This window comes from Carex rostrata, chromosome 9 (assembly GCF_964058835.1).
Source record: "Carex rostrata chromosome 9, lpCarRost1.2, whole genome shotgun sequence".
Taxonomy (NCBI): Eukaryota; Viridiplantae; Streptophyta; class Magnoliopsida; order Poales; family Cyperaceae; genus Carex; species Carex rostrata.
The window spans coordinates 8,899,062-8,924,003 of NC_135926.1; the positions used below are offsets into that span (position 1 = coordinate 8,899,062).

At 35.7% G+C, this 24,942-nt stretch overlaps 3 protein-coding genes, 3 long non-coding RNA genes and 1 other non-coding gene across 8 annotated transcripts; 3 read left to right on the forward strand and 4 right to left on the reverse strand.

Moving 5' to 3' along the window:
* Nucleotides 1–1,784: 1,784 nt before the first annotated feature.
* On the forward strand, nucleotides 1,785–3,965 carry PMD2 (Tropomyosin-like protein). The gene is made up of 3 exons (XM_078308658.1): nucleotides 1,785–2,269; nucleotides 3,156–3,399; nucleotides 3,486–3,965. Exons 1-3 carry the CDS (start codon nucleotides 1,883–1,885, stop codon nucleotides 3,686–3,688), a joined length of 834 nt encoding a protein of 277 aa, XP_078164784.1. The 5' UTR covers nucleotides 1,785–1,882; the 3' UTR covers nucleotides 3,689–3,965.
* An 867-nt stretch (nucleotides 3,966–4,832) lies between these two features.
* LOC144559867 (uncharacterized) lies at nucleotides 4,833–6,273 on the forward strand. Its single transcript, XR_013513277.1, has 2 exons — nucleotides 4,833–5,125; nucleotides 5,891–6,273. It is a non-coding gene; the product is annotated as an uncharacterized LOC144559867 (long non-coding RNA).
* Nucleotides 6,274–6,601: 328 nt separating this feature from the next.
* Nucleotides 6,602–7,919, reverse strand: LOC144559777 (uncharacterized). 2 transcript variants are annotated; one of them, XR_013513243.1, is made up of 3 exons: nucleotides 7,571–7,919; nucleotides 7,089–7,204; nucleotides 6,602–6,966 (listed from the first exon to the last, which is right to left on the reverse strand). It is a non-coding gene; the product is annotated as an uncharacterized LOC144559777 (long non-coding RNA). The 2 variants fall into 2 exon arrangements; XR_013513242.1 differs by having other exon boundaries at nucleotides 7,062–7,204.
* A 779-nt stretch (nucleotides 7,920–8,698) lies between these two features.
* Nucleotides 8,699–11,763, forward strand: LOC144559989 (double-stranded DNA-binding family protein). Its single transcript, XM_078309156.1, has 7 exons — nucleotides 8,699–8,847; nucleotides 9,453–9,521; nucleotides 9,626–9,684; nucleotides 9,760–9,824; nucleotides 10,119–10,210; nucleotides 10,757–10,828; nucleotides 11,519–11,763. The coding sequence occupies exons 1-7, from the start codon at nucleotides 8,845–8,847 to the stop codon at nucleotides 11,555–11,557; spliced, it is 399 nt and encodes a 132-aa protein (XP_078165282.1). The 5' UTR covers nucleotides 8,699–8,844; the 3' UTR covers nucleotides 11,558–11,763.
* LOC144559991 (uncharacterized) lies at nucleotides 10,844–11,519 on the reverse strand. The gene is made up of 2 exons (XR_013513293.1): nucleotides 11,181–11,519; nucleotides 10,844–11,015 (listed from the first exon to the last, which is right to left on the reverse strand). It is a non-coding gene; the product is annotated as an uncharacterized LOC144559991 (long non-coding RNA).
* A 981-nt stretch (nucleotides 11,764–12,744) lies between the features above and the next one.
* Nucleotides 12,745–17,498, reverse strand: LOC144559988 (SWAP (Suppressor-of-White-APricot)/surp domain-containing protein). The gene is made up of 5 exons (XM_078309155.1): nucleotides 17,146–17,498; nucleotides 16,432–16,595; nucleotides 15,154–15,816; nucleotides 13,207–14,045; nucleotides 12,745–13,098 (listed from the first exon to the last, which is right to left on the reverse strand). The coding sequence occupies exons 1-5, from the start codon at nucleotides 17,417–17,419 to the stop codon at nucleotides 12,858–12,860; spliced, it is 2,181 nt and encodes a 726-aa protein (XP_078165281.1). The 5' UTR covers nucleotides 17,420–17,498; the 3' UTR covers nucleotides 12,745–12,857.
* On the reverse strand, nucleotides 14,847–14,908 carry LOC144560042 (small nucleolar RNA snoR101). Its single transcript, XR_013513307.1, has one exon. It is a non-coding gene; the product is annotated as a small nucleolar RNA snoR101 (small nucleolar RNA).
* Nucleotides 17,499–24,942: the final 7,444 nt, after the last annotated feature.

A 24,942-nucleotide genomic window follows, 5' to 3' on the forward strand; every position in this document is an offset into this window, starting at 1 on the left:
TACAAAAAATAAAAAAAATAAAAAATTTCTGTTTTGTAAAATAAAAAAATAAAAAGTTGGGACCGTGGAATTTTTCCACGGGCCGGAATTAAAATTCCAAGCCGTGGAAAAATTCCACGGTTTGGGTATTTTTAAAATTATTTCTAAATCTTGGTTATTATTATTAAAATAATTTTTTAATTGGGTAAAAATAAAAATGTCGGCAAATGCAATGTCTTTTGTATGAGAAGTCACAAATTTGAAACCGAGATAAGAGAATCACTTGTGAATATTAAATAGTTGAATGACTTGACCTCCAATCTTTACTAAAAGTAAACTTTCTTAAACACTAAAATTAAAGATGAAAATATAAAATATGGTTGAAATATGAAAGACACCAGACATTTGAATTTCCTTTATTTATTTGTAATAACAAAAGTATCATTAGAGTGGTGGTTTTTTTTTTTTTTTGATATAAGTGAGTACACCCGACCAATTTATTTACTGAAAAACCACATGTGTTCAGAAGACTGATCCCTGCTCCTTCAATGCATACAAACCTAATAAAGCTATTACAATCTTTCAAACAAATAAACAAGTCTACATAACCTATCTCACAAATTGAAAGTTAACCACATAGTCACATACCGTCTATCAAGGGACTTGGGCCACTTGGCCCACAGAAAACATCAAACCAACATAGATCTGTTTCAAAAATTACACAAAACACAAGTCAATCTCAAAAGCCCTTGAAAAACATACTCCCAAAAAGCTCCTTCAGCATTCAAGTTGGCCTATTCCACACAATGACACAAAGGATAAAGGCCTCTGTGCTCTGTCCATAACTAGTTCACCTCTGTCCTTTTGTACCAGCAATCTATCAAATTGAGTTGGAACATTTAAAACATCACTAGATAATATTAAAGATAGTTTCAACATAGATCATCATCCTTAAGAGTTAAGAGTTAACTCAAAAATTAGCTAAAGATATAATTTGAGATTCAACAGTTATAGGACACAACCATTACAGACTTAGAGTTGGTTAGTTGCTCAATTTATAAATTGACAATCGGCAAAGCATCTCCTGAAATTAATTAATTGAAATTTGCATTTTAATCTGGATCGGATTGAATGGGTAGTGCAGATTGGGTTGGCTACTGGGCTGCGTCACCTCTGAGGCTCTGAATTCATCCCTTTAATTTTCTTTATTCTCAAGTGGGCTTTTACGATCTCACACTGGGAATGCTAGTTTTTGGGCTAAAAGCCACCTTTAACAAATATGAATCTGTGGGTCTGCGTTGATAATCGTGCTGGCACGACTCTCGACGTAGATAAACGGTTAGATTTTTTGGAGAGTTGATACCGGAGAGGAAGGGATTCGTGAAATGCTGCAAAAATAAATATTCCGGTGAAATTCTCGTCGAAGAACAATTAAATATGAAAAATAAATTTAATAAATCAAGAAATGGTCATCGAAAAAAATTAAAATATGAAATAAATTTAATAAGTGAAAACAATGTCATCGAAGAACAATTAAATTATGAAAATATATTTGACAAATCGAGAAATTGTCATAAAAAATAATTAAATACTAAATACTAATGAAAAAAATCAAGAAATGGGGGTGCGTTTTTACTGTCTCGACAATTTCTTCATAGATCGAGTCCTCTGACGTTGAAAAATATATATGCCGAGTCTCACTTCGGGTTTTTCACTATCTTTTGACCCGCTATATAATTACAAACAATGAAAGAAATAAAAGATCACACAATCCTTGCACTTTCAATTCACCTTTTATAGCCATCGCAAACCACACTCTTTCCTCTCTAACCTTTCTTTTCACTTTTCAAAAAAAGATCGAAATCTTTATAAAAAATAAAGAAAAAAAGGAAAGGAAATTTCAATGGAGAACGGCGACTCGGCCAATGGCGAAGCCCTAGCCAGAACCCTAACCCGCGAGGATTCCCTCTACGGAGATGCCTTTGCGTCCCCCACAAAAGGCGACGACTCCGAGAAAATTATAGCCATAGAAGAAGAAGACTCCGCCTCCACCGCCACCGAGACTGAGGTGCTGCTCCAGCGTGTTCAGGAAGAGCTTCGCAGAACTCTATTGGAGGTGGAGGAGCTGCGCAGATCTCAAATGGCCTTGGCAACTGAAGCGAGCAGGCTCGAGGGGGAGGTGGCGAGACTCCAGTCCGATCTTGTTACATCGGAGACTGCAACTGAGGCAGCAGAGGAGGAGCTTAATATGCATAAATCGAAAGCTGATTCGTTGAACAAGGCACTTGAGGTGATTAAATTAAGATCCGCATTTATGATAGGGTTTAATCTCTAAAGTATCGTGTAGTTTTCTTATATCACCATTTGTTGATAGATATTATTTAATTTTCATATTTCGTTATTAACTTATGTTGTGTTTAGTCTGTAGCTGTTTCGGTTCCCTGGTCAGATTTTGAGGTCATGTGCCTGTTATCAGATCCTATGAAACTGTTAATTGTATTAGACTATTAGTATAAGTATGAAGTCTATAATTGGATTAGCATAAAATGAAATAGGCTTTTAGTAATTGGTCTGATATTTGAGAAGCTCTTATATGAAGCACAGAATCCAATTGAGATTGTAAACATAATCAAAGCTTCAATTACTGTTGCTAGGGTTTAAATAGTTGATCTAAGAGGTTTTGAAGAGGCGTGGTTGCTACTGTGTACCAAATGCTTTGTAATCTGGAGTATACCAAACTCTAGGATAAATAAGTTGTTGCTATTTAAGAGACATTTTGCTGAATTTAACTGCCCACAAGAACTCCAAAGAGGATATTATGTGAGTGTATCGGACTTGAGGATTGTAGCTGTGAATTTACATACCAAATGCTTCTTAAATCTTAAATTGATATGTCAAGGAACTCTGAAGAGGATATTTTGTTCAGTGTAGTCCTAATCATTTTGGTCTGTTATGTTCTATATACATGTTAAGTCTCAATAGTACAATCTTGTAACCAATATTGAGTTTAATACTGCGTACGTGTTGCTAAAAGGCTTTTCTTATACTAAATCATCACTGCTTTTCTTATATTATTACAGTAACTTATTTTTCCATTAGATTAACAGTCAAAGAGGCCTAGTTAAACAAGAGTTAAGACATATTGATTTTCATCTATGTTGGCCAACTAAATGTAGGAGGCAAAGGAAAAAGAGGACAAGTTAGTAGTAGAAAAGGAGAAGCTGATAGGTCAGATGGAGGCACTGAAGGAGAAGCTGATAGCTTATGAGGAGGAAATCATCGGGACCAAGCAGGAACTCATGGGGACCAAGCAGGAACTCATCGAGACCAAGCAGGAACTCATCAAGACCAAGCAGCACAATGCATCCCTCCAGGTTGAGATCAGTAACCACCACCAATCTGCTGCCCAGGCCCACCAAGGTGCCATATCTTTATGTAATTTTTGTGATTTGTAATTCAAGAAGTGACGGGGATGTGCTTATGTGCTTAACTGTGTTGTATGACAGATATGGCAGAGGTGTTGGAGAGGAATGTTCATCTCGAGGCTGAGATTTCCAAGAAAACGGGTAAAGAAGAGGAAGATGTTGTGGTGGTCAGGGAGATGACGAGCTCGCCCAACTGGGTTGGCAATGTGGTGGCCGCATCAACTGGTGTTGTGGCAACTGTGGTTGTCATGTCCCTCTATTTCCGTCTCAGGAAGCAGCAATAGATAGAACAGCAAATGAAAACTGAATATATTGTGGAATGCGAAATACGAGTTTCTTAATAACTGTCTGATGCTATGTCATATTGCTTGTTTGCATAGTATGTTTTGTTGGTAGTGGAACTACGTGAGGTTTTAGAAGAGGATGCTTCTTTTTTCCTGAAACAGTTTTGGCGCCGGTTATGGCGATTGTTTGTTTATTTTGCTTTTGTCTGATTTTAAGTGGTCATAAATTATATTGACAAAACTTTTTTTGTTCCAAAGGAGGATTGTACTGAAACTACACAGTTAGCTAACTAAGAGCATCTACATCCGTGAAACTCTTGGAGTTTCTAAATAACTGTTAACTAATTTTTAGAAATTTTGTTTCTGAAAGTTTCTAAACTCCCACATCCTTGAAACTAAGATTAGAGTTTCTTAATTGTCACATCAGCAAAAAAATTACAAGAGAAAAGAATTTCAACCAATTATTTGGCCACGTCAGAGTTTATAAACAGTTTCTTATTAAGAAACTTTGGAGCAAAGTTGCTAAATAAGAAACTCATCTGCATCCTTGAAACTGGTTTAGAAACTGTCACATCAGATTAGAAACTCCAAGAGTTTCAGGGATGTAGATGCTCTAAGTCCAACGTATGTGAGGTCAATATCAATTAGGGGCTACTGGCTTGTTTGCTGGAGGTGGAACCGTGGACCTCAGAGCCAATATTTTTGGTTTTTTTAAACCAAATTCGAGATCACTCTTCTAACTTTGGATGTTATTTTAAATTATATAACAGCAGAAATAACAGACAGACTCGGCACTTTGGGTCAAAACGGATCGGATATGGGTTGCACACAGATCGGACAGTGGTATTTTATCTTTGGATGGTATATTAAAAATTATATTTTTGATACAGATATGGATATGGATTAGATATTAAATGGATATAGACTTAATCATATATTTATTATAAAATATATAAATATTATTAAAAATTATCAAAGTTTGTAATATTTATCTAATTAGAGGAGGATTCCACTGCCTCAATTTTTCATGCCTCCATTGAACCTCCAAATATAAACCGTCTATTAGTAATTTGATCAACGGACTGGATTAAAACTCTCAACAGCTAACAAATTATTTCAATTCGCCTCCAGTACTGCCTCTCTCCCTATCTCTGTTATCCACCTCGGAAATCCCCCTCCCCCCACCATCGCAAATCCCTCCGTCTGGCCCTTGACCTCATCTCCGTACTCTACCCTCCCCCCTACGCGCGCCTCCGCCTCCACCCTCCCCCCTACGCGCGCCTCCGCCTCCACCCTCCTCCCTCCGCGCACACTGCCCCCGTCGATCTCCTCCTCTCCAAAGCCTATCTTTCGCTGTCTAACTCCTCTCATCCCTCCCCTTTGCGAATGAGAAATAAGGATGGGACGATGAGTTACAACTTCTCCTCTTGAATTTAGGTCCGTACAAGCTATTTGTTTGTTGATTTCTTTTTCCATTTTTTGCTATTTTTTTTCCTGTGAATGCATAAATAAGTTGCAAAGTTTTCAATTTTCTTTGCTATTAACGTATGGTAAGACCATAGTGTGCAAATAAGGCTCCTACTGGTATCATGGGACATTGAAAAAAATGGGACTGAATTGATTTTGTAATTTTGTCTAATTTGCTTTATTTTATCTTATAGTTGGTGAAAAAATGGATATATCTTAGAATGGTATTTTTATAAATTTGAAATTTATTCAAGATGATATAACTTTATACAATATCATGTTAAATGTGATTTTTTTTGTAAAATATAACGAACTGGAGCCATACTGGTAATGTAGATGAAATTGATACATGTTATGTATTCTCATCTCTTATCAGATAGAACAGGCACAACTTGTCAGAAAACCAGCAACAATAAAGGAGTTACAGGGATTTATATTTAAGATTGCTGATTAGTTGTTGTTTCATCATTATTCTACGAAAAGTTTAATGTTGTGTATAGGAAAAATCAAGAAATCCCTTGTCATTTTAATAACAGTTACTTGTTCACTAATTAGGTGTTTTCCTTTCAAGAATTTGCTATTGCGTGATGAAACTATTCTTATTTTGTGTCAGTCCATGAAATAGTCCTATAAGAACTAGCTATTTTGTAATATTTGTTTTCTCCAAGGATGTAGTCATCTAGTTATATCTTTTTGTTTGTTTGTTTATGAGTTTTGTTGTTGTTTTTTTTGTAGCTTAATTTGACAGAGATGGGGCAAAAGACAATGCAAAAGGAAGACACCTGATTTGAATACTCGTATTGAGCTCATCAAGTTGCTTCCATGGCGATTAGCAGATAGAATTGAACTGGATGCACAACTATCGGAAAAATATTGCTAATAAACCGAATTGTCAAACTTGAGTTTATGTGTGCTGGTCTGATAAAAATAGGGATAGTATGTATGAGATGTAATTTTTGTGTTGTGATGTAGGATTACTAAGCTAGCTGTGCGGTCTTGTTGCTTTGTATACAATTAAGTAATTAATGGAACAAGCTTTGCACCTTTTTTGTTTGTGTACTATGATTCCAACTGGTACGGAAGCATATGGTATGCATAATATGCCATTATTTTTGTCATGACAGTGTATGCTCAAACATGTATTGTATAATTTGTCTCAATTATTGCCCTTAGCAAGTGCCATACACTGGTACAATATTTATGTCTTCAGAAAAACAGAAAAGTTAGCATTCAAATACACAAGTTCAATCACAATTGTGAGTCAGAAATTTAATTTACAATTATAACTAGAATCACAAGTGACACAGATATACATTTCTATCATCTGAATCACAAAGTTACAGCAACCTTTTAATTTAAATCCATTTCTGTCATCTGAATCACGCTTAACAACTCAATCTTACAATTACAAATTAAAACACACAAGTAGCTTTATAGATTCCTATCTCAACAATCATTAAATAATAATAGAATCAAAATCATACAAATATACACATTTGTTTTCACTTTTTCAAAATAGAAACAAAAAAAGCAAGAAAAAAATGAACTTCTCACTTGCATCCCCAAATTTGTGACATACTACCAATACAACCCTTATATGCTCTTTAAAGGGTGGCAGAGGTGTACCACTCTACACCTTAAGTAAGATTGTGACACCTAACAAATATGTGCTAGTATCAGTAGAATAAACAAAAAACAAAGAAAAATTGAACAAAGACCACGATGAAGAACAAGCATCCACTATTGATTCTTCAATTTCTCCATTGAACAAGCTCTGTCTCGCTCATGTCACTGCCCATCTCTTCTTTTAGCTATTTAATTAGGAAAAATGGCAAGATATTAGCCTCTACATAATGAAACAAGGAGAAGAAAAGGGGGAATTAGAGTCAACAGCACACGACTTAACCAACTGGGCTCGAAGGATGAAACAAACCTTCAGTGGACACCCAAGTGAGAATTTCTGCAGAAGAATGGAAATAGAGTCAAGAGTTACTCAGGCAATGTTTTCATATGGGATGTAGCAATTGCGCTTCAATACCATGCAGCTTCCTACAGGAACAAGCAAAACACACCTAGGATAACTTATAGTCCTAGACTTTTATTTTTTTTGTTCTTTACATAATCAGCTTTTTATTTTTTAACTTGTTCTTCATCTTAGTAACAGTAGGAATAGAGTTTATATTCAGTTTTTATCTTGATGTAATGAAACTATGTATGAAATTAATGCACGCCTACGGGCTTTCTCTAAAGAAAAAAAAAAATGTAAATTTCAGCTAATTTTAAGCAAATTCCACAAAATTAAAGTAATTTTGAAGAACATTGAGTGTAACAGTCAAAATCTCATACTTGTACTGTATGGTTTTACCGTCAAATTAAACTATTTGAAGCAAAAACATCGAGTTGAACAGATCATACCAGTATAAGCCTTCTTTGTACTGTATAGTCTGGAGACCTAAATCCAAGGGAACAAGGGGTCTGTAGAGAGAGAAGCCTTCCTGATTTCTGTTCGCAAGGGGGAGGGATCGCTTCTTCTTCGACCGATCTGATGATGAGCCTTTCGGAATCTAGGGTTTCATCAGGTGGTGAGCAAGAAGGGACAAGGAGAGGCAGTGTGTGAGAGAGAGGGGGTGGCAAAGAGGGGGTTAGGTGGCGCGGAGGGGTGCAAATGGTGGTGGCGGAGGGGTGCGAAGTGTGGTGGCGAAGAGGTTCACGTTATAGAGAGGAACGAAGAAAGAGAAGGAAACTGGAGGCGATGGATATAAACTAGAAGCGAACTGGAGGGATTTTTTTCGCTAAGGAGTTTTTAATCTAGTCCGTTGATGAATATAGTTGATCTACGGTTTAAAATTGGAGGTTTGGTGGAGGCAAGAAAAATTGAGGCAGTGGAACCCTCCTCATCTAATTATAATATTGAATAACATATTCTTTCTATAATATATATTAAATATATATTTACTATCTAGATATAAATAATTAAAACTTAAAATTATATCCGTACTTGACACTCTTGAAATTTGAATTGTCTTTCTATCAAAAAATAAAAATTCGATCAGCAAAAGATTATCATTACGGTGCCCTCAAATCTCAAAGTTTGAGTGGTACGAAGTACTAACAAGGTGCCAAAGACCAAAGTTGATTATGTATGTGTTACATATTTGTTCTTTTTAATACCGATAAGGCAGTGGATATGGATCCGTTATGATTAGCCCCAATACACCCACTTCCTGCTTTCCAATGTAAGAAAAGAAACGTAGCAGCCATTCAAAAAGAGTTTGAAAATCGAGATCCTTCATTGGGCTTATTTGGACTGGGTCATTCGAGGCTACATTAATAAAAAAAGGAAAAAGAACCTTCAATTGGGCTTGAAATAAACGGAGAACAGCATCGCATGGGCTTCTCAACTGAGTTGCGATTTGCGAGCCTTCTTCTCTCTCTCTTTTTGTAAATGCAAGATCAAAACTTTATACTTGTAGGGGGGAAGTATAAATATAGGGAGCATCAGCCCAATTTCAGAATTTCAGAAGGGTTGTCTACAAAATAATACAAATACTTTTTCCTGGGGATGTAGTTACAAATATAGTTCATTTTCTTCCTTTCCGTCCAGATTAAACCGACGAGTTGCGTTGTATCCACGAACCCTCTCTCTCTCTCTCGCCCAGTCCAGTGAAATCCTCTCTCTGTAGCCAACGATGGTGAGTTGTACTACACACCATGCTTGATTTCTTTCATACGGTTTACATTTTTTTTTTTCGTTTTTCCTTCTGTCTAGGTTTTAGATTTTAAAATTCCGTAAACTAGATCGCTTGAATTGATCTACTTACTGACGAAGTATCTCTATGGCGCCTTGGACAGTTGATTGAACGAAATTTAACTAAAAAGTGTGGCTCACTATTTGGAACCTTATTTCTAGTAGAATCTAACTCCCCAGTTCGTATCTTCGACAATCGATACTTGAATCGTGTCTTTGTTTGCGTTCTGCTATTTTGGAATGATATTTTGATGTCGTATTTCTTGAGAGCGATTTTAAATGATTTGGGATTGAATAGAGGTTTTCATGACGCTCTGTTAAGTGTTTAATCAACTCTAATTAAGGCTAGTATATTGGGTTACATAACATTTGGTATTATGTGACAAAAATACCTCAACATGTAGTAGTGACACTTCAGTCAAATGCTGGTACAAACTGGTTCCATTGCTGATTGATACTGCAGTAATATTAAATTACCAAAAAATGGAGTAATTGTCTTTTACTAGGTTCTGTTTGTTTGTATACTTAAGAATATTTTTTTCTTACTAGGCTGATCCAGAGCTTGAAGCGATCAGGCAAAGGAGAATGCAGGAGCTGATGGCACAACGTGGTGGCATGGTATCGATCTGTTTTCTTCTTTTTTTCCTGAAGTTTGTATGGAATAGCTTGTACAAACCGATGGGTGTGTTTGCTCACGAAATTATACTTGAACTGCATAATAGGGAACTCAAACTCAGCAGCAAAATGCAGGCCAACAACAGGCACAAGAAGATGCCAAAAGGTACTTTACATTCTCCTGTTGTTATGTTACTAATTCTTCTTTTCTTGGACTTAGATGACATAAATGTATTGGTAGGGAGGCAGAGGAGCGTAGGCAGCTGATGCTTACCCAGATACTTTCAATTGAAGCCAGGGAAAGGCGTAAGTTTTGTCAATAACATTTTTTGTTTTGATTTTCTAAGTTAAATCTGTACATTAGTCAGGTATTTTATAACGGGCCTTTCAAGAGATTTTACTCTTTTTCGTATTGAATCTTATGGATTGGATGCTGGTATCAATGTTGAAGTTTGTGCTCTGTTGCTTTCTTTGAGAGTATCTCTTATGTTTAGGCAACCGTTGTTTTGATCAATTAATAATTTGTCAGTATGTTGTTGTTGCCGCTTAGTGCCAAAACTGAAATATCTGAAGCTTGTGTGCATTTGTGCAAAATGTCAGTTGCAAGGATAGCATTGGTGAAGCCTGATAAGGCAAGGGGTGTGGAAGATGTTCTTCTCAGGGCTGCCCAGATGGGACAGATATCTGAAAAGGTTTTCCAATTATTTGCATAGATTTTTTTTTTCTTATGGGAAACTAACCCAACTATTTGTTTATCTTATGTGATAGCCAAACATGTCTTATACTCACACTCACAAGTTTTGAGGTTGTTTGCAGAGAATATACTATGTCATTTTTTTGGGCAAAGAGACAGTAGGCAAATACACTACACTGTCATTTAGAAAAGTTAAATTGTGTTCATTTTTTACAAAGTCTAAGTGTGGCAGTAGGCAAATACACTACACTTTACAGAAGTTTTCTCATAGCTTTCATGGATATGTTAGGAAACAATATCATTGGTTGCTATGGGTTTTTTTAGTTGTTTTGTGCTTAGCTTTCCCATGGCTAGGCTTTTTGCACAGGTCATTTCCAATGGGCTTTGTTGGAAGTACTGAAATATTTTCCTACATTTGTATAAATGGTAGATCATATGTGCAATATGCAAAATTCCATATTTAATGTTTGTATGCTTATTGTTTTCCATTTGTTGTCAAAATTGGTCTTGCCATGTAAGTTAATTTATATTTTCTCTGTGGTAGGTATCCGAAGAGAAGCTTATCACACTGCTGGAGCAGATTAACACCCAGACAAGCAAGCAAACTAAAGTTACCGTAAGTTAACTACAATTTTTTTTAAGCTCCATGGTTTATGGTCTTTAATTATGTATAATACTCAGGTTGGTTGTCATCTGGTATTTATGTTCTCTTTTATTTATATAGCTTGTTTGGCTTTTCTGCTACTTTTTTTTTTTGCATATGTTCTGGTTTTTGTTAACTTGCTGGTTTTAATACCCTTTCCCTGTCTTTCCCAAAAAAAACTTTTTCTTTATGCTTCAGGAATCCTTGATAATGGATTAGACAATCTTGACAACCATCTTAACCAGAACATTTATGTTCTCTTTTATTTCTATAGCTCGTTTTTCTTTCCTGTGAGGTTTTTGTTTGCCGGGCTTAATACCCTTACCATGTCTTTACCATAAAAAAAATATATTTATGAATCAGGATCCGTTGATAATGGATTAGACAATCTTGACAACCATCAAAGATAACTTATAATTTTAAAATCCAGCAGTTGGAATGTACTCTATACTTTATTCGCATGATATAATTTTTAAATTGATAAGCAATTAATCTGTAATGCTACTAATACATCTGTAAAACTTGTTTTAATTTTTCGAAACTTTCTTGACTTAATCTGAGAAAGTGTTGTTAAGGTTTTTGAAATTAAGCTGCTATCAATGGTATGTATCTTTTCCCATCTATTTATTGTTTATTGTGGTTTTATATTTTTTGGTTGGTCAGATCCAAAGGCGTAGGAGTGTGCTTGAAGATGATGATTAAGAAGAAGCTAAGATTAATTGTATGTCATCTTTTCTTAAATGCAATTACCAGTGTTTGTACTTCTATTTTGTATGCTTCTTTAGTGTGTGGCAGTGGCTGATTCTATTGAAATTAATTAACTTCTTTTGGTGTCTTTGCTGAAATTGGACAACTTTGTTGATGTTTCTTGGATCTGAGGCAAATTTCTATTGTTTTCTTGTGGTCAAGTGTACTTGATTCAGATCTTTATTATTTATCCCTTTATAAACGTCAGGAATAACACATAATATGACACAATTAAGAGAAAATTGCTTAAAATCGGATATGCAACTCCATGGTGTTTTGCCTAATTTTACTGTTCACTTTTGCAAAAAAAATAATAATAATAATTCTAGAGTGATTTTATCGTAGGTTAATAACTGATTGTGCGATTTTCTAAAACTCTCAATTCTTTTATGTTAAATGAAAGTTAAGTTCGCGAGTAGTGGCTCACTTTGGTTGGATTTGAATATATTTCCAGTTTGCCTATATATTTTCATATTTCCTAAAGCTTGGCAAGTTTGAGATTGAAAAAAAATAGTTGAAAATTGCTAAAGAATGCTGTCATGCATCCACAAGTTCGTACTCACCGATGCTGCTTGTGAAAATGAAAGATGGAACTTTTCTTTTTTGGGTGGAAGGCCCGTCGCGATATTTCACAAGACAAAATCAGTTGGACATCGTTTCGTACTTAGTGTATATAACTGTATTAGTACTTGCACTATAACAATTGAAAACTCTTTACAAAAGTTCCAAGAAAAAAAAGCAAAACTAAGAGTAATGCATTCAAGTCAGATTTTTAAGTTAATATTTATTGTTTGAAACTAATATAATAAGTTTTTAAGCCCACAATCACTTTGGTGAGCTTAAGAACACCAAGTTCTCCGCTGAGTCAACTGATTTTCTTTTTACATATCAAATTAGAAGCAATGCAACTTAGAAACACATCAAGATGAAATACGAATTAAAAATCTCAAATCACTAGAGTGATAACCCCTAAATTTCAAACCTAACACTTCTCACATGAAAATAATAAATACCTCAACCAACTATATATGTTATGGATCAGATTGACTTTGATTCGCTTACATTCCCTATTGATTCACGTAATACGGGATGCAATATAAAATATGAACAAAGGGCAATGACAAGTACCCCAACAAAGGCACTACCATAATTCAAATTCACTACAAGGATGGCAACTTTGACACGTCTGTGATATTGTATCCGAATCACAAAAATATTTTACATGAAAAAAATCATTGATACTTCTACAACAGATTTAAAGGGTTTCCATAAGCATGGCTCTGATCTTGGCCCTCAATTCATCAGGTACATCTGCTGAATCTTCACGTTTTTCCCCTACATTAGACAAACTCCTCTCTCTCTCATCCTTCGATCTTTTACTAGATGATCTTCTTCGCTCATCCCTATGAGACTGTCTGTATCGCCTATCCTCTTCTTCGCTATCTGACGAACTGTAACTCTTCCTATGGCGGCTCCTCTCTCTTTTTCTGCCATGCCTTCGCTCATCATCCCTATGAGACTGTCTGTATTGCCTATCCTCTTCTTCGCTATCTGACGAACTGTAACTCTTCCCATGGCGGCTCCTCTCTCTTTTTCTGCCATGCCCTTTATTGTTGTAAGAATGTCTCTCTCTCTTCCTCTCAGTTCTCTCTCTCTCTTCATCTGATGAACTGTGATGCCTTTTACGTTGCTCACGATGATGTCTATGATTAAGACGCTTCTTGTCATGACCAGGGCTCTCTTCACAGGTTTCTTCATCAGAATACTTGCTGCTCCTCTTCTCACTTCTTTCGCTCTCCTCCAAAAGATCACCATGCTTCCTGTAGTTCTTCTCACGATGTCTTTTTTCCCTCTCACTTCGTCCCTTCTCTAGTTTCTCCCTCTTACTACTCTCTCCATCATCATCCTCATTACTTCTTGAACCCTTATCATCTTCAACTTTACTAGATTCTACCTTATTAAGCAACTGTGGAAATGGGGGCCCACCACCGCTGGCACCGCCAGTCTTAATCATAGAAGCAAACATTTTCGCTCTTTTCAACCTTTCAGCTTTGATCTTTTCTTCTTTAGAGACAGAAGCAGCTTCTGATGAGACCAAGGCTGCAGTTTTAGCAATTGTCTTGGCAATCCAGTCCTCATCAATGCCACCGGGTTTAGTTGGACCAGGACCTGACTTATCCTGGCCCAGATCTGATTTGGACATTTCGGGCCGAAAAGAAGGGCTCACGCCACGAGTCGCAGCACGAACTATTGCTGCTGCCTCTTGCGTGGTCAAACCAGCCCTCAAGTTCTGATTGGTGGCCTCAGTTTTTTCAGGTTTTTTGGTTTTGCCAAATTCCATTTTGAATTTTTCAGGTACCTGCGGTTCCTCAGAAGGTTCACGAGAGGCGGTTTGACTGGATGGTGTGGGTTCGCGTGCCCTTTTCTCTGGGCTCTTCTTACGCTGCATATAATTATGAGAAATAATTAAATCATGTATTCTCCTCCTTGCAATATGAAAATACTTAACAAAGTTGCAGCTGGTACCTTCCAACCAATTCTAACATAGTGATGTAGTATTACTATATAGATATATATGAGAAATAAAATTTTGATAAGGTGCCTCTATGAAAACCCCTGTAACAAAAACTATTAGCCAATTAACAAAGCAAAGTGCAGAACTACAGCTAATTTCAACAAAAGGTGAGGTAGGATTGATACAATCAAGAAATCAGATATCAGAAAGAATAGTCTGAAACTATATAGATATATATATGAGAAACAAAATTATGATAAGGTTTATGATCTGGGGATATTAATTCAATGTGCCTTTATGAAAACCCCCGTAACAAAAACTATTAGCCAATTAACAAGGTAAAGTGCAGAACTACAACTAATTTCAACAAAAGGTGAGGTAGGATTGATACAATCAAGAAATAAGATATCAGAAAGAATAGTCTGAAACTTATTTTTTTCAGGAATGTAGTTGTCTTGCTTTGAAACACCTCGAAAGGAAATTTTAAATAACTTGAGAATCAAACAAATCCTTGGAACAAAGAATCAGGTTGCAAAAGACAAAGATAACAAGAACCTTCAGATACAATTTCTCTAAAAGAGACAATTAGCTAAAGGAAGCAATGACACTTCTAAAAAATTCCAAAGATATTACACAATGAAAATATTGAAATGGATATTACAAATTTACATTTTGCTTGCATTTCGACAAAGTTCCAAAAAAACAAACGAAATATCTACTAAAGAAATGTGCATCAGCAACTAAATTGTCAACATTACTTACCTGTTGATTTCAGAGATCAAGTGTAAACCATCATTTGCACATAGTTCTTCTCAAGATGAGAACCCAAAACAGAAAAATAAAGTACTATAGGTGGCTGAACTTTTCATTCAGGAAACAAGAGCTGGAAATAAAAAAAAAGAACCAGAAAACCGGATGCACCTACGAGCATAAGATACCTCAGAAGAACCTTAAGGTGCTTAGTAATATTACTCAACACAATTAGAAACCGTCAATACCAAAAATACTAGTACATGAAAGGTTCATAATATCATACCTCTTTGGAATCTTCTAGAATCTTTAGATAATATGGATGGTAAGCATTTGTTGGCACCAAAAAGGGGAAATTATTAGTTGATCTATCCTGGTTTATCAGTACTGCTTCAAGTTCCCGTCCATTTCTGTGAATAAACTCTGCAATCTTCTCCATTGCAATCTTCATTACAGAGGAAGGCTCCATCATAACCACCTGTGACTTAGCAGGTCCCACATTCTCAGTACCTTCTTTCACTTTAACTTTAGCTATACTGGGGTTTATTTTAGCTATACTAGGGTTTTTCTTGGCCAGAGCAGGTTTCTCTCCAGTCAGTAAGGGTTCTTTTTCATCTTGCTTGGGGGCCTTTTTCTCGATTTCCATGCCCTTAGGGGTGGGATGAGCGTTAGACAGAGGGGTGATGGCCTCATCTTCGTCTTCAGCAGACCCGTAAACAGATCCAAGCAACGATAAAGCACCTTTGTCAGAATTAGCTTCTGTTTTTAGCAAGTTAGAATTTTCAACTAGGTATCGAAAGTACGGGTGGAGGTGGTGATCCGGCAATAAGAAACCAAAAGTTGGATTGTTTCCTTGTTTGACTCGAAGAACAATTTCTGATTGGCCACCGTGCTCACTGACAAACTTAGCACTGCGAGCAATAATTTGGTGCATCTTCTCTGAAGGAGGCTGAGAAAAATAATTGAGGTAAAAAAAGAAATAATGTTAATGTTGGTATTCAAGTTAGTACATACCCGAGACAATAAATGTGCCAAATTTTACATACACTAAAGATTTGACAATTTGTAATTAGGTTGAATGAAGGTCATTTTCTTAGTATTACTTAAGAAATTGTTCCAATTACAGGTACTAAGTTGATAAAAGCTGGTAATTGCAAGTACCAAATGACATGTATACAACTGGAACAGTTCTGGAGAATACAAACTAGTTTGATTAAATTGTATATGTTTGGTATACTAGACAAGGTGTTCTTATAACTCCTTCAGTTTTAGACATTTCATATCTCCTCTCTTATTAAACTATTCTACTGCACCAGACTAGTAGCACAGAACACACAATAACAGTCTGCTAGATACCTTTCCTTCAGTCTGGTTATTTTAGAGACCTTTATTTTAATCCCACCTGCGAATACTTAGCTTACATGAGAGAAACTTCAGACAATGTTGTAACACTTCATCTCAGCACCAAGCAATGAAATCTAGAGAGTAGGCTGAAAAAAGAATAAGTCACAAGGCAAAGGAAACTATGAAAATTCAGTTTTTCATCATGCTTTCTGCCACTTACTAGGTTGTTTAATAAACTATCAGGCAATGGAAATGGTGGACGATAGCACGAACTGGACCCCTCCGGCTTGAGTTCAGAACCAGGCTTAGTATCCTCCTCAGTACTTCCATATGAAAAGGAAACAGCTGCATAAGCACCTTGAGATTTACTTGTCTCCTCTGTTTCTGAAAATAAAAGAGGGCAAAAGTTGATTTGTCAGTTCTCAATAAACACAGATACTGCAAGTTTAAAAGAGAAATAACATCAAAATAATTTATGCAAGTGCAAAAATTGCAAAAAAGCATACAGAAAGTCTTACTTGAACCCGCGATAGATGCTCACCATTATACAGTGCCAGCCCTGCATACTTTTAAAATTGAGAATACAGGAACATTGGGTGCCAGGATTAAAGATGAAGATATTTTGATCAGCCAATCACAGTGGAAATTTAGTTAATTTCATTAGTCTCTCTGAAACTCTATAGCTCTTCAACCAACAGTGTAAAACGAAGCATTCAACTAAAGAAAATATCATTTAAAATGAAATTAAATATCTTTCCTTACTTTTTAATTTTCTTTTTTCCAATTTACAATTAGAAGGCCAACAAGAGGCCCCTTTTGCCTAATTACCCCTCAAGACCGCAACACCCAATGCACCAATTATCATGATGCGAAGCCCCATTAAATCTACAGGGTGGAAGAGGGAGGGAGGGAGGGAGAGAGACAGAGAGCATACCGTTAGGACCCAATTTATCCTCTGATGGCAGATCGAGGAACCGTTCCTGATCAACGACCAGCTCCTCGGCCACCTCTTCCTCGGACTTATATATATAACCAGGCTTAGGTCTTAGAGGCACTCGGTCGAGAAGGTGGCGCACGTCATGGCGGTCTATGAGGAGAGATGGATCAGCGCCCCAGGGAACGAGTGCCGTGGCGGAGTTCACGAAGTTCGCGCCGGCGTCGTCGTCGAAGAGCAGCGCGTGGCGCCCGATTATTGAGAAATTCGCCATCGATGGGCTCACAGCGGAGATCGTTGGTTAGGGTTAGGGTTAGTTTTTGGCGCATAGGATAGGAATATAGAACGCGGTTGTGTGTTGCGGAGTGGAATGTGGATCGATACTCAATACCCTTCGGGAAGAATATCGGATAGACCTGGTTTAGAAACCGGTTTATCATCTGGTGTAGCAGGGGCAGACTCAGAGTAGTCAGGGCCCTCAGGGGCAGCGTATTTCAAGTTAAAATTAAAATAAATTTTTTGAATTATGATTAGTAATTAAAAGTATGAGTTAAAACATCATAAATTATAAGTCAGAGCATTAAAAAAATATAAGTCAAAGCATTATTTTTTTATCGAGTACCTAAACGTTAGTTAATGAGTTTAAATCTAATAAACTATTTAAACTCAATTCGATAAATTTTTTCTCCTTTTTGATAGAAATCCTGAGTCCGCCCCTGTAGTGAAACATATAGATGTGAATCCACCTTCAGATCCGCTTTGACTACTAATGCAGTCTTTTTAATTACAGTTCCGGATAAATGGAATAATAACGAGAACTTACACTATGGATGATTATTATCTTGCAGGCTTGCACTATGGGTTGTATTTTGTATGGCCGAATTTTTTTAAAATACCTCTGTTAAAAAAATAAAAACACTTAATACTAGAAATTTTATAATTAATATGTTCGTAGTTTTAACTGACGAACACTATTTGGATGTCTGCAACCTCAAATAGTGGACACCAAAAGTGGTCTGTCATTTGAAATGGCGGATAGTTAAAATTTTGGAATTCTAATGTTTTCAGCTGATTAAATAGATTTTTTTGTTAATTTTTGAAAATAGATGGAGAAACTTATAATTTGAATATATTAGAAAAAACATCAAACAAAAATAGATAAAATATCTTATTATTTAAATGAACTAGAAGTACTATGGAATATTTTTCAAGTAAGATTTTTGACGGCTATAAAAAAAATTAAACTATTTCTTGATGTGTTACTAGAAAAAATTAAAAATGTTTTGGATCTCAGTTATTGATACCATTTCAAAAGTTACTTCTAGATAAATAAATAAATTAGAATTAATTTTCTATTTACCCTTCAAAACTTATTCAGTTTTCTATTTACCCTTTTACTCTTTGTTATATCTAATATATTCTTCAACTCCAATTTTCTTTTTCTATTTAACCGTAGAGTTAATTATTCACAATTATATAGTGTCCAATTTATTTATTTCCCATCATGTCCTTGCCCTTTCCATGTAATGTACCATGCAACAAAAACCACCTAAGAGGAAGCAAATAGCAACTTATGTATGTCTTCAAATTATGACCTTCATCTAAACATCGATATTTGCAGGTGAGACCTTCATCTAAGCATCTGACTGAAAGTGCTAACCAAGAGAGATGCTACAGCGCGGACCCTGCCCATCAGTACAGGACCGGAGACAATGCGCATGAACTGGAGAAAATGGACGGGTGGGATGTTGAAGAATCTGTTGCACAAATCAGGGAAGAAACACTGATTAGGCGCTGAGATGGCAGCACGTGTAGAGAGATCTAACCAATCAAATTAGGATTTCTTTTCTGTATTAATTAAATGACTTGATTTTTATTTTCAGTTTTGGTAAGTGTTGAAATTGGACATGATTTTGGTTGCTATGAATGTTCTGTGATCTGCTTAATTAGGCTTGGAGCCTCTACATTATAAAACTTTGGTTCGTTCAATGTTTTCCGTAATGTATATACTATATAGTTCATGGCTTCATGTCTTTATAAAATTTGAAATTTTTTCTTGAACTAATTAAGTCTTATTGGAGGCTCAATGTTGCGCAAATAATTAATTCAACAGCAAACCCTATTAAGCACAATTGGAGATCAATACATGTGATGGAAGATCTTTAATATCCACAATCCAAGTCTTTTCTCACGCACTGGTTCCATCTTCTTCCTTAATATTAGGGGTGTCAATGGGTACGATACGGGGAGGGTGGAACCATTTTCATACCCATACCCACTAAGAATTGACCTTACCCATACCCTACCCATACCCGTTAAGAATTTGTCTTACCCTACCCTACCCATACCCGTTATGATTAACGGGTAACGAAACGGTAGTGGGCGAATAACGAAAATACCAATATAATGGTTCGGACAGCATATGGTCAATTTTGTCATTTGTTACATTCTTTCTTCTAACATTTCATTCCATCTCATTCAATTATTAAATATATATATTCATAGTATAACCTTGAGAAAGCTGACATGTAATGCAAAATTCAGACGCTAACACCTGAGCTGACATTAATGGATTACTTATTTAGATCAAACAATACATTATTGCCAGAAAATAAGGTGAGGATATATTTTCTTTGAAACATGAAATATTTCCATTTGTAGAATTGAGAAAAAAACAATAACGATGAATAAAGAAGAAAACAAGGAAATGAATTCATTGATATATATGTCTCTAGCGTTGATACAGGCATACAACAATATGAAAAGAAGAAAAATAAATAAATTGGATATAATATTGATATATTTATATATAATATATTTCATATAATTACCCATTACCCAACGGATACGAAATAACCTTTACCCGTACCCATACCCGTTTATCTAACGAAAAAAAATCTTTACCCATACCCAATAAACTAACGAAAAAAAACCTTACCCATACCCGTCTTATCGAATACGATACGGGTAGGGTAAACAGGTAAACGGGTGTCATTGACACCCCTACTTAATATCCACAATCCAAGTCTTTTCTCATGCACTGGTTCTATCTTCTTCTCTGTTATCTCTATTGATTTTCCTTGCTTTAGTGAATTGTACTTTTTTTATCGTTCTTTTAGTGATCAACATACAACTCCAATTAAGAATTTTCTTTAAAGTAATTGGTCAACTAATGCAATAGTATGATCATAGTAGTGAATCTATTTAGTGTGCCATCAAGCATGTAATTTCTTACGAAAATATTCATATTGGGTCCAGAAACAGAGAGTTTAACAAAAATTGTGACCTTGATATTTTTTGTTACCATTAATCTAGGCCAATCCAATTAGAAAAGTAGATATCTGACAAATGGGTTCACCAATTGCATGCATATATAAGAGAACGGGAGTAACAAAACAGGTGCCTTGTTGCATTATTTCATACATTTTTGCAAAGTCTTAGAGAGCATGTTTCTTAACAATTGTCCCCAATCGCCTACTAATTATGAAAACGGTTCACCCGAACCAACTACTCGAAAAGATAAGCTATATCTCAACTTCTGTATACGTACAAAAGCTATCTACTCTGTAGAGTGAAAGAGACTGTGGCCGACAGATGCTTCCTCTCGTTCCTCGTTTTCCTTTCTGGTACGAAGAGATTAGAAAATGAAAGAAAAGGGCATTTTTGTCTTTTGTTATTATAATAAGAGATTTAACTATAGTTAATTCTATAGTTATTATGTAATGGATAAAAAAGAAGAGGAGGGTTCAAATGCATTCAAATTTTTGTGCACCCAAATGCAACTAGTGGAAAAACTGAAATCAGGATCGGCCTATCTGGATCGGTTATAGGAACCAACCAATACTAATACCTATCTGGATCGGTTTTATTAATAAAACCGATTCTAAAAACGGATTTTTTGGTCAACCGTTCCTAATTTATGCACTTTTAGGATCGGTTCTAAGCTAAGAACTGATCCTAATTATCATATATTAGGATCGGTTATTAGCTTAGAACCGATTCTGATACTATCAGAATCGGTTCTCTCTAAACAACCGATCCTAATTCTAAAAAAAAAAAAAACCGATCCTAAATATTTTTTTTTCAAATCATAATTCTAAAAAAAAAAAAACTTTTAGGATCGGTTGTTAAAAATAACCGATCCTAAAAGTTGTTTTTTTTTTAGAATTAGGATCGGTTGTTTAGAGAGAACCGATCGGTTTTAATTAAAAACAATACTAATTTTTTTTTGGGTATTAAAAAATGGGGTAAAAACTATTAGGATCGGTTCTCAGATATAACCGATCCAGATAAGTGCCTATTAAGATCGGTTGGTTAAAAAATAAAAAACCGATCCTGATAGTATCAGTATCTCCTTTATCAGGATCGATTATATTCCGATACTAATATGCGTATATAACCGATCCTGATTCTATATTTTCCACTAGTGACCCTATCTTTCAAATCTTTTTTCTCCGTTTTCAAAGTATGAATAGTCAATCCGAACCGTTAGATGCGATCTATATATTAAGATGTGCTTGGAGACCAAATTTTATATTTTTGGGAATTTTTTTATTATTTATTAAGCCACTTTGAAAATCGTTGATTTTACATTTTCTGGACCATTGGATCAGCGATTTTTCAAAGTGGCTTAATAAATAGTAAAAAAAATTCAAAAAATATAAAATTTGGTCTCCAAGCACATCTTAATATATAGATCGCATCTAACGGTTCGGATTGACTATTCGGACTTTGAAAAAGGAGAAAAAAGATAGGGTGCATTTGGGTGCATTTGAACCCTCCTCAAAAAAGAAAGAGTTTTGAGAGTTAAGGGATAAATTAGATAAATTGAAGTGTATAGGGATAAATAAGAAATTAGAAGAGTCTGTAAGGGTATACAAAAAAATTAACCCATAAATTATCATGGCCCTTCTAGTACATTCAAATTTTAAGATACTTCATCTATTTTTAAAAATTTCTTTTGTTAATTTTTAAAAATAGATGAAGTACCTTAGAATTTGAATGTACTAGAAGGACTACGATAATTTCTTTATTTTTTTCAAAAGTGACTTTTGAACCAGGATAAATAGATTTATTTTTTGTACAGCCGGAAAAAATTCTACCTAAAAAGTATTTTGTACTACTATTCCAACTAAATTATAAGATATTTTACATATTTTATTTGATGTTCCTTCTAATATATTCAAATTATAAGTTTCTCCATCTATTTTTGAAAAAAAAATCTACTTAAACAACCGGAACTTTAGAATTCCAAAATTTTAAATGTCCGCCATTTGAAGTTGCAGACAACCAAGAATGGTCCGCCATTTAAAATGACGGACGTGCTAAATTTGGAATTTTGAGAAATTGATGGTCTTTTGATTTATTATTTTTGACAAAGGTATTTTTAAAAATTTCGGCTTGTATGGTTATTACCTTCGTTTTACCTTACACTATGGGTTGTATGGTTATAACAGAACTAGTCATTATTTAGAAATACAACAATAATCCCTATTCAGTCCTTAGCAACAAAAATAATTTCATTAGTTACTTTTTAGTGCAAGAATAGAGGGGAAAATATGTTCTTTAAGCTAACACTAATTCTTCCTTTGATACAAAGGAATTGGTATCCCTTTTAGACACAGTGGATGGAGAGCAGGAGAGGGAGGCTATGGATCAAATATTTTGGAAACGACCTATAAGCTTAAGATGAAGAATAGACTAATCTATTGGGGTTAGGCTATTCAGTGTTTGGTTGATTTAGAATAGCTATAATAGTGAATTCAAATATTTTGTCTTATTAGAATAAATTATTCCTAAGAATTTTGATATTTGATTATTCTAATAAAATAAACAATAACTATTCTTGTCTTTCAACCAAATATACCCTTAATAGTATTTTACTTTGGTATAAAATCAGTTTTTGTGTCGATCTTTGTTATGTGGTTTGCAGCTGTTTTGATGTATTATGGTATGGATTTAGTGATACATTTTAGGTTTTCTAGCAAGTACTGGTTCATGTTTTAGGTTTTACTTAGTCATTTTTATAAAATTGATTTTACTTAGTCGTTTAATGCTTTATGCTTTATGAATGTAAAGGACATGAAGATAGATATCAAATGGTTGGCACCATATCTTTGTAATAGTGGTTTCTTTGAATAAAATTGGTAACTCTATGACCTCAATTCAATATTTAATTTATTTTCGAGTATGTTTGGATCACTTGAAGTTAGCATTCGGAGTTAGTGTATTTTTTGTTTCTCTATTCTATGCAGTGTTGCAGTTTTATGCAGCGCACATGCGGCCGCATATGTGTGGCAGTAGATTACATAAAATATGCCTATGCGAACCGCATATGCGATCTAGGCTAAAACCGGGTTCAAAAATATTCAAAATCCATTACCGGATCCATTATTTGAGTCCGCATATCCCAAAATATCGAGAACACATTATATGAGTCTCGGACCCGTGTCCGTATTTCCAGCACCTCCCTTGCTTCTTTTATAGCACTCCAGTGCTTTTCTAACATATAATTTGAAATTGTGGAACTAATTAAATAATTGAGTTACAAACCGGCTGGAGGAGCTAGACTACTGCTAGGTTTTGTTAAATGTCGTTGCACAATTAGACTTTAAATGGGTTGTTTGATTGTTCTCTACATAAATGCACATTAATACATGGGCTCCATATGGACTGCTTTAAACAATAAATGGGCCAACAACATACCAAATGTTTTTTTTTTTTTTTTGAAATCCCGTAGGCGATTGTATTGATCTAACGATTTACAAGGTAGCTATTACATAGGTTTGTTGTTTAAATTAAAAAGCATGAAAACTATACATTGAGCTACTTGTAAAATTATCTAATTTGTTATGTCAGAAAATAACAAATACGTGAAGCCAGAGAATGCGAATTGGTCTATTCGTGCCCAATTAGCAAATAAGTGGGCCTTCCGATTTTCTTCTCTGGGAATGTAGACACAGCAGTAATTTTTGAGTTGCATGTGATATGTAACCCTTCCTTAAGGACGAAACGTATTCTTCTTTCCAAAATCGACGCCGCCCAGAGGAATGCACAGCCGAGAGGCACTGAATCAAATTGGACCAGGACAGTCACCACTCAGAGAGGAAGAAGGAGAGGGCACTGAATCAAACCAGACCGAGACAGTCACCACTCAACTGAAAAAGGCGCTGAATCAAACCGGACCGGGACAGTCACCACTCAGAGAGGAGAAAGAAGAAGGAAAGAAGAAGAGGAAAGAGAGGAGGAAGAAGACAACTCTTTGAAATCTCATCATCGGCATCAACCATAAATCATGTACCTTATTAACATATATATAGTTATAATAGATAAAGAGAAGAGACAAGAAGGAGATCGATGCTACCAAGTACAGTCACGAAGCAGGGAAATGTGGTCTTCAGCACAATCCGAGGTCGGAGGAAGCGGAGACGAGAAATCCATATCGCCGCCGACGGATCGTGACGAGGGCAACGGAGTAAAACAAGGCGGAGTAAATGAGCCGTGACTAGATCCAAAGTGGAAGCGTCGGCTCAATGAAAACGAGGTGGCAGTAGTTGATGAGGCGTCGCCTCGAAAGGAGAATCTTGTCAGCTTGTCGGCTTGGCTCGAAAGAAGGACCTCGTTAGCTCGACGCGAAAAGAGAATCTCCTCAGTAAGTGGACGGGGTGAGGGATAGCGGGGTGGAGGCGGAGCGAGGGGCAGTGGGGCGGAGCGGAGAGTGGCGCCTCTGACTCTCAAAACGGCAGACTTAACCCTAGCTTTCTTCTTCTTCTTCTTTTTCTTTTTCGCTTCTGAAGC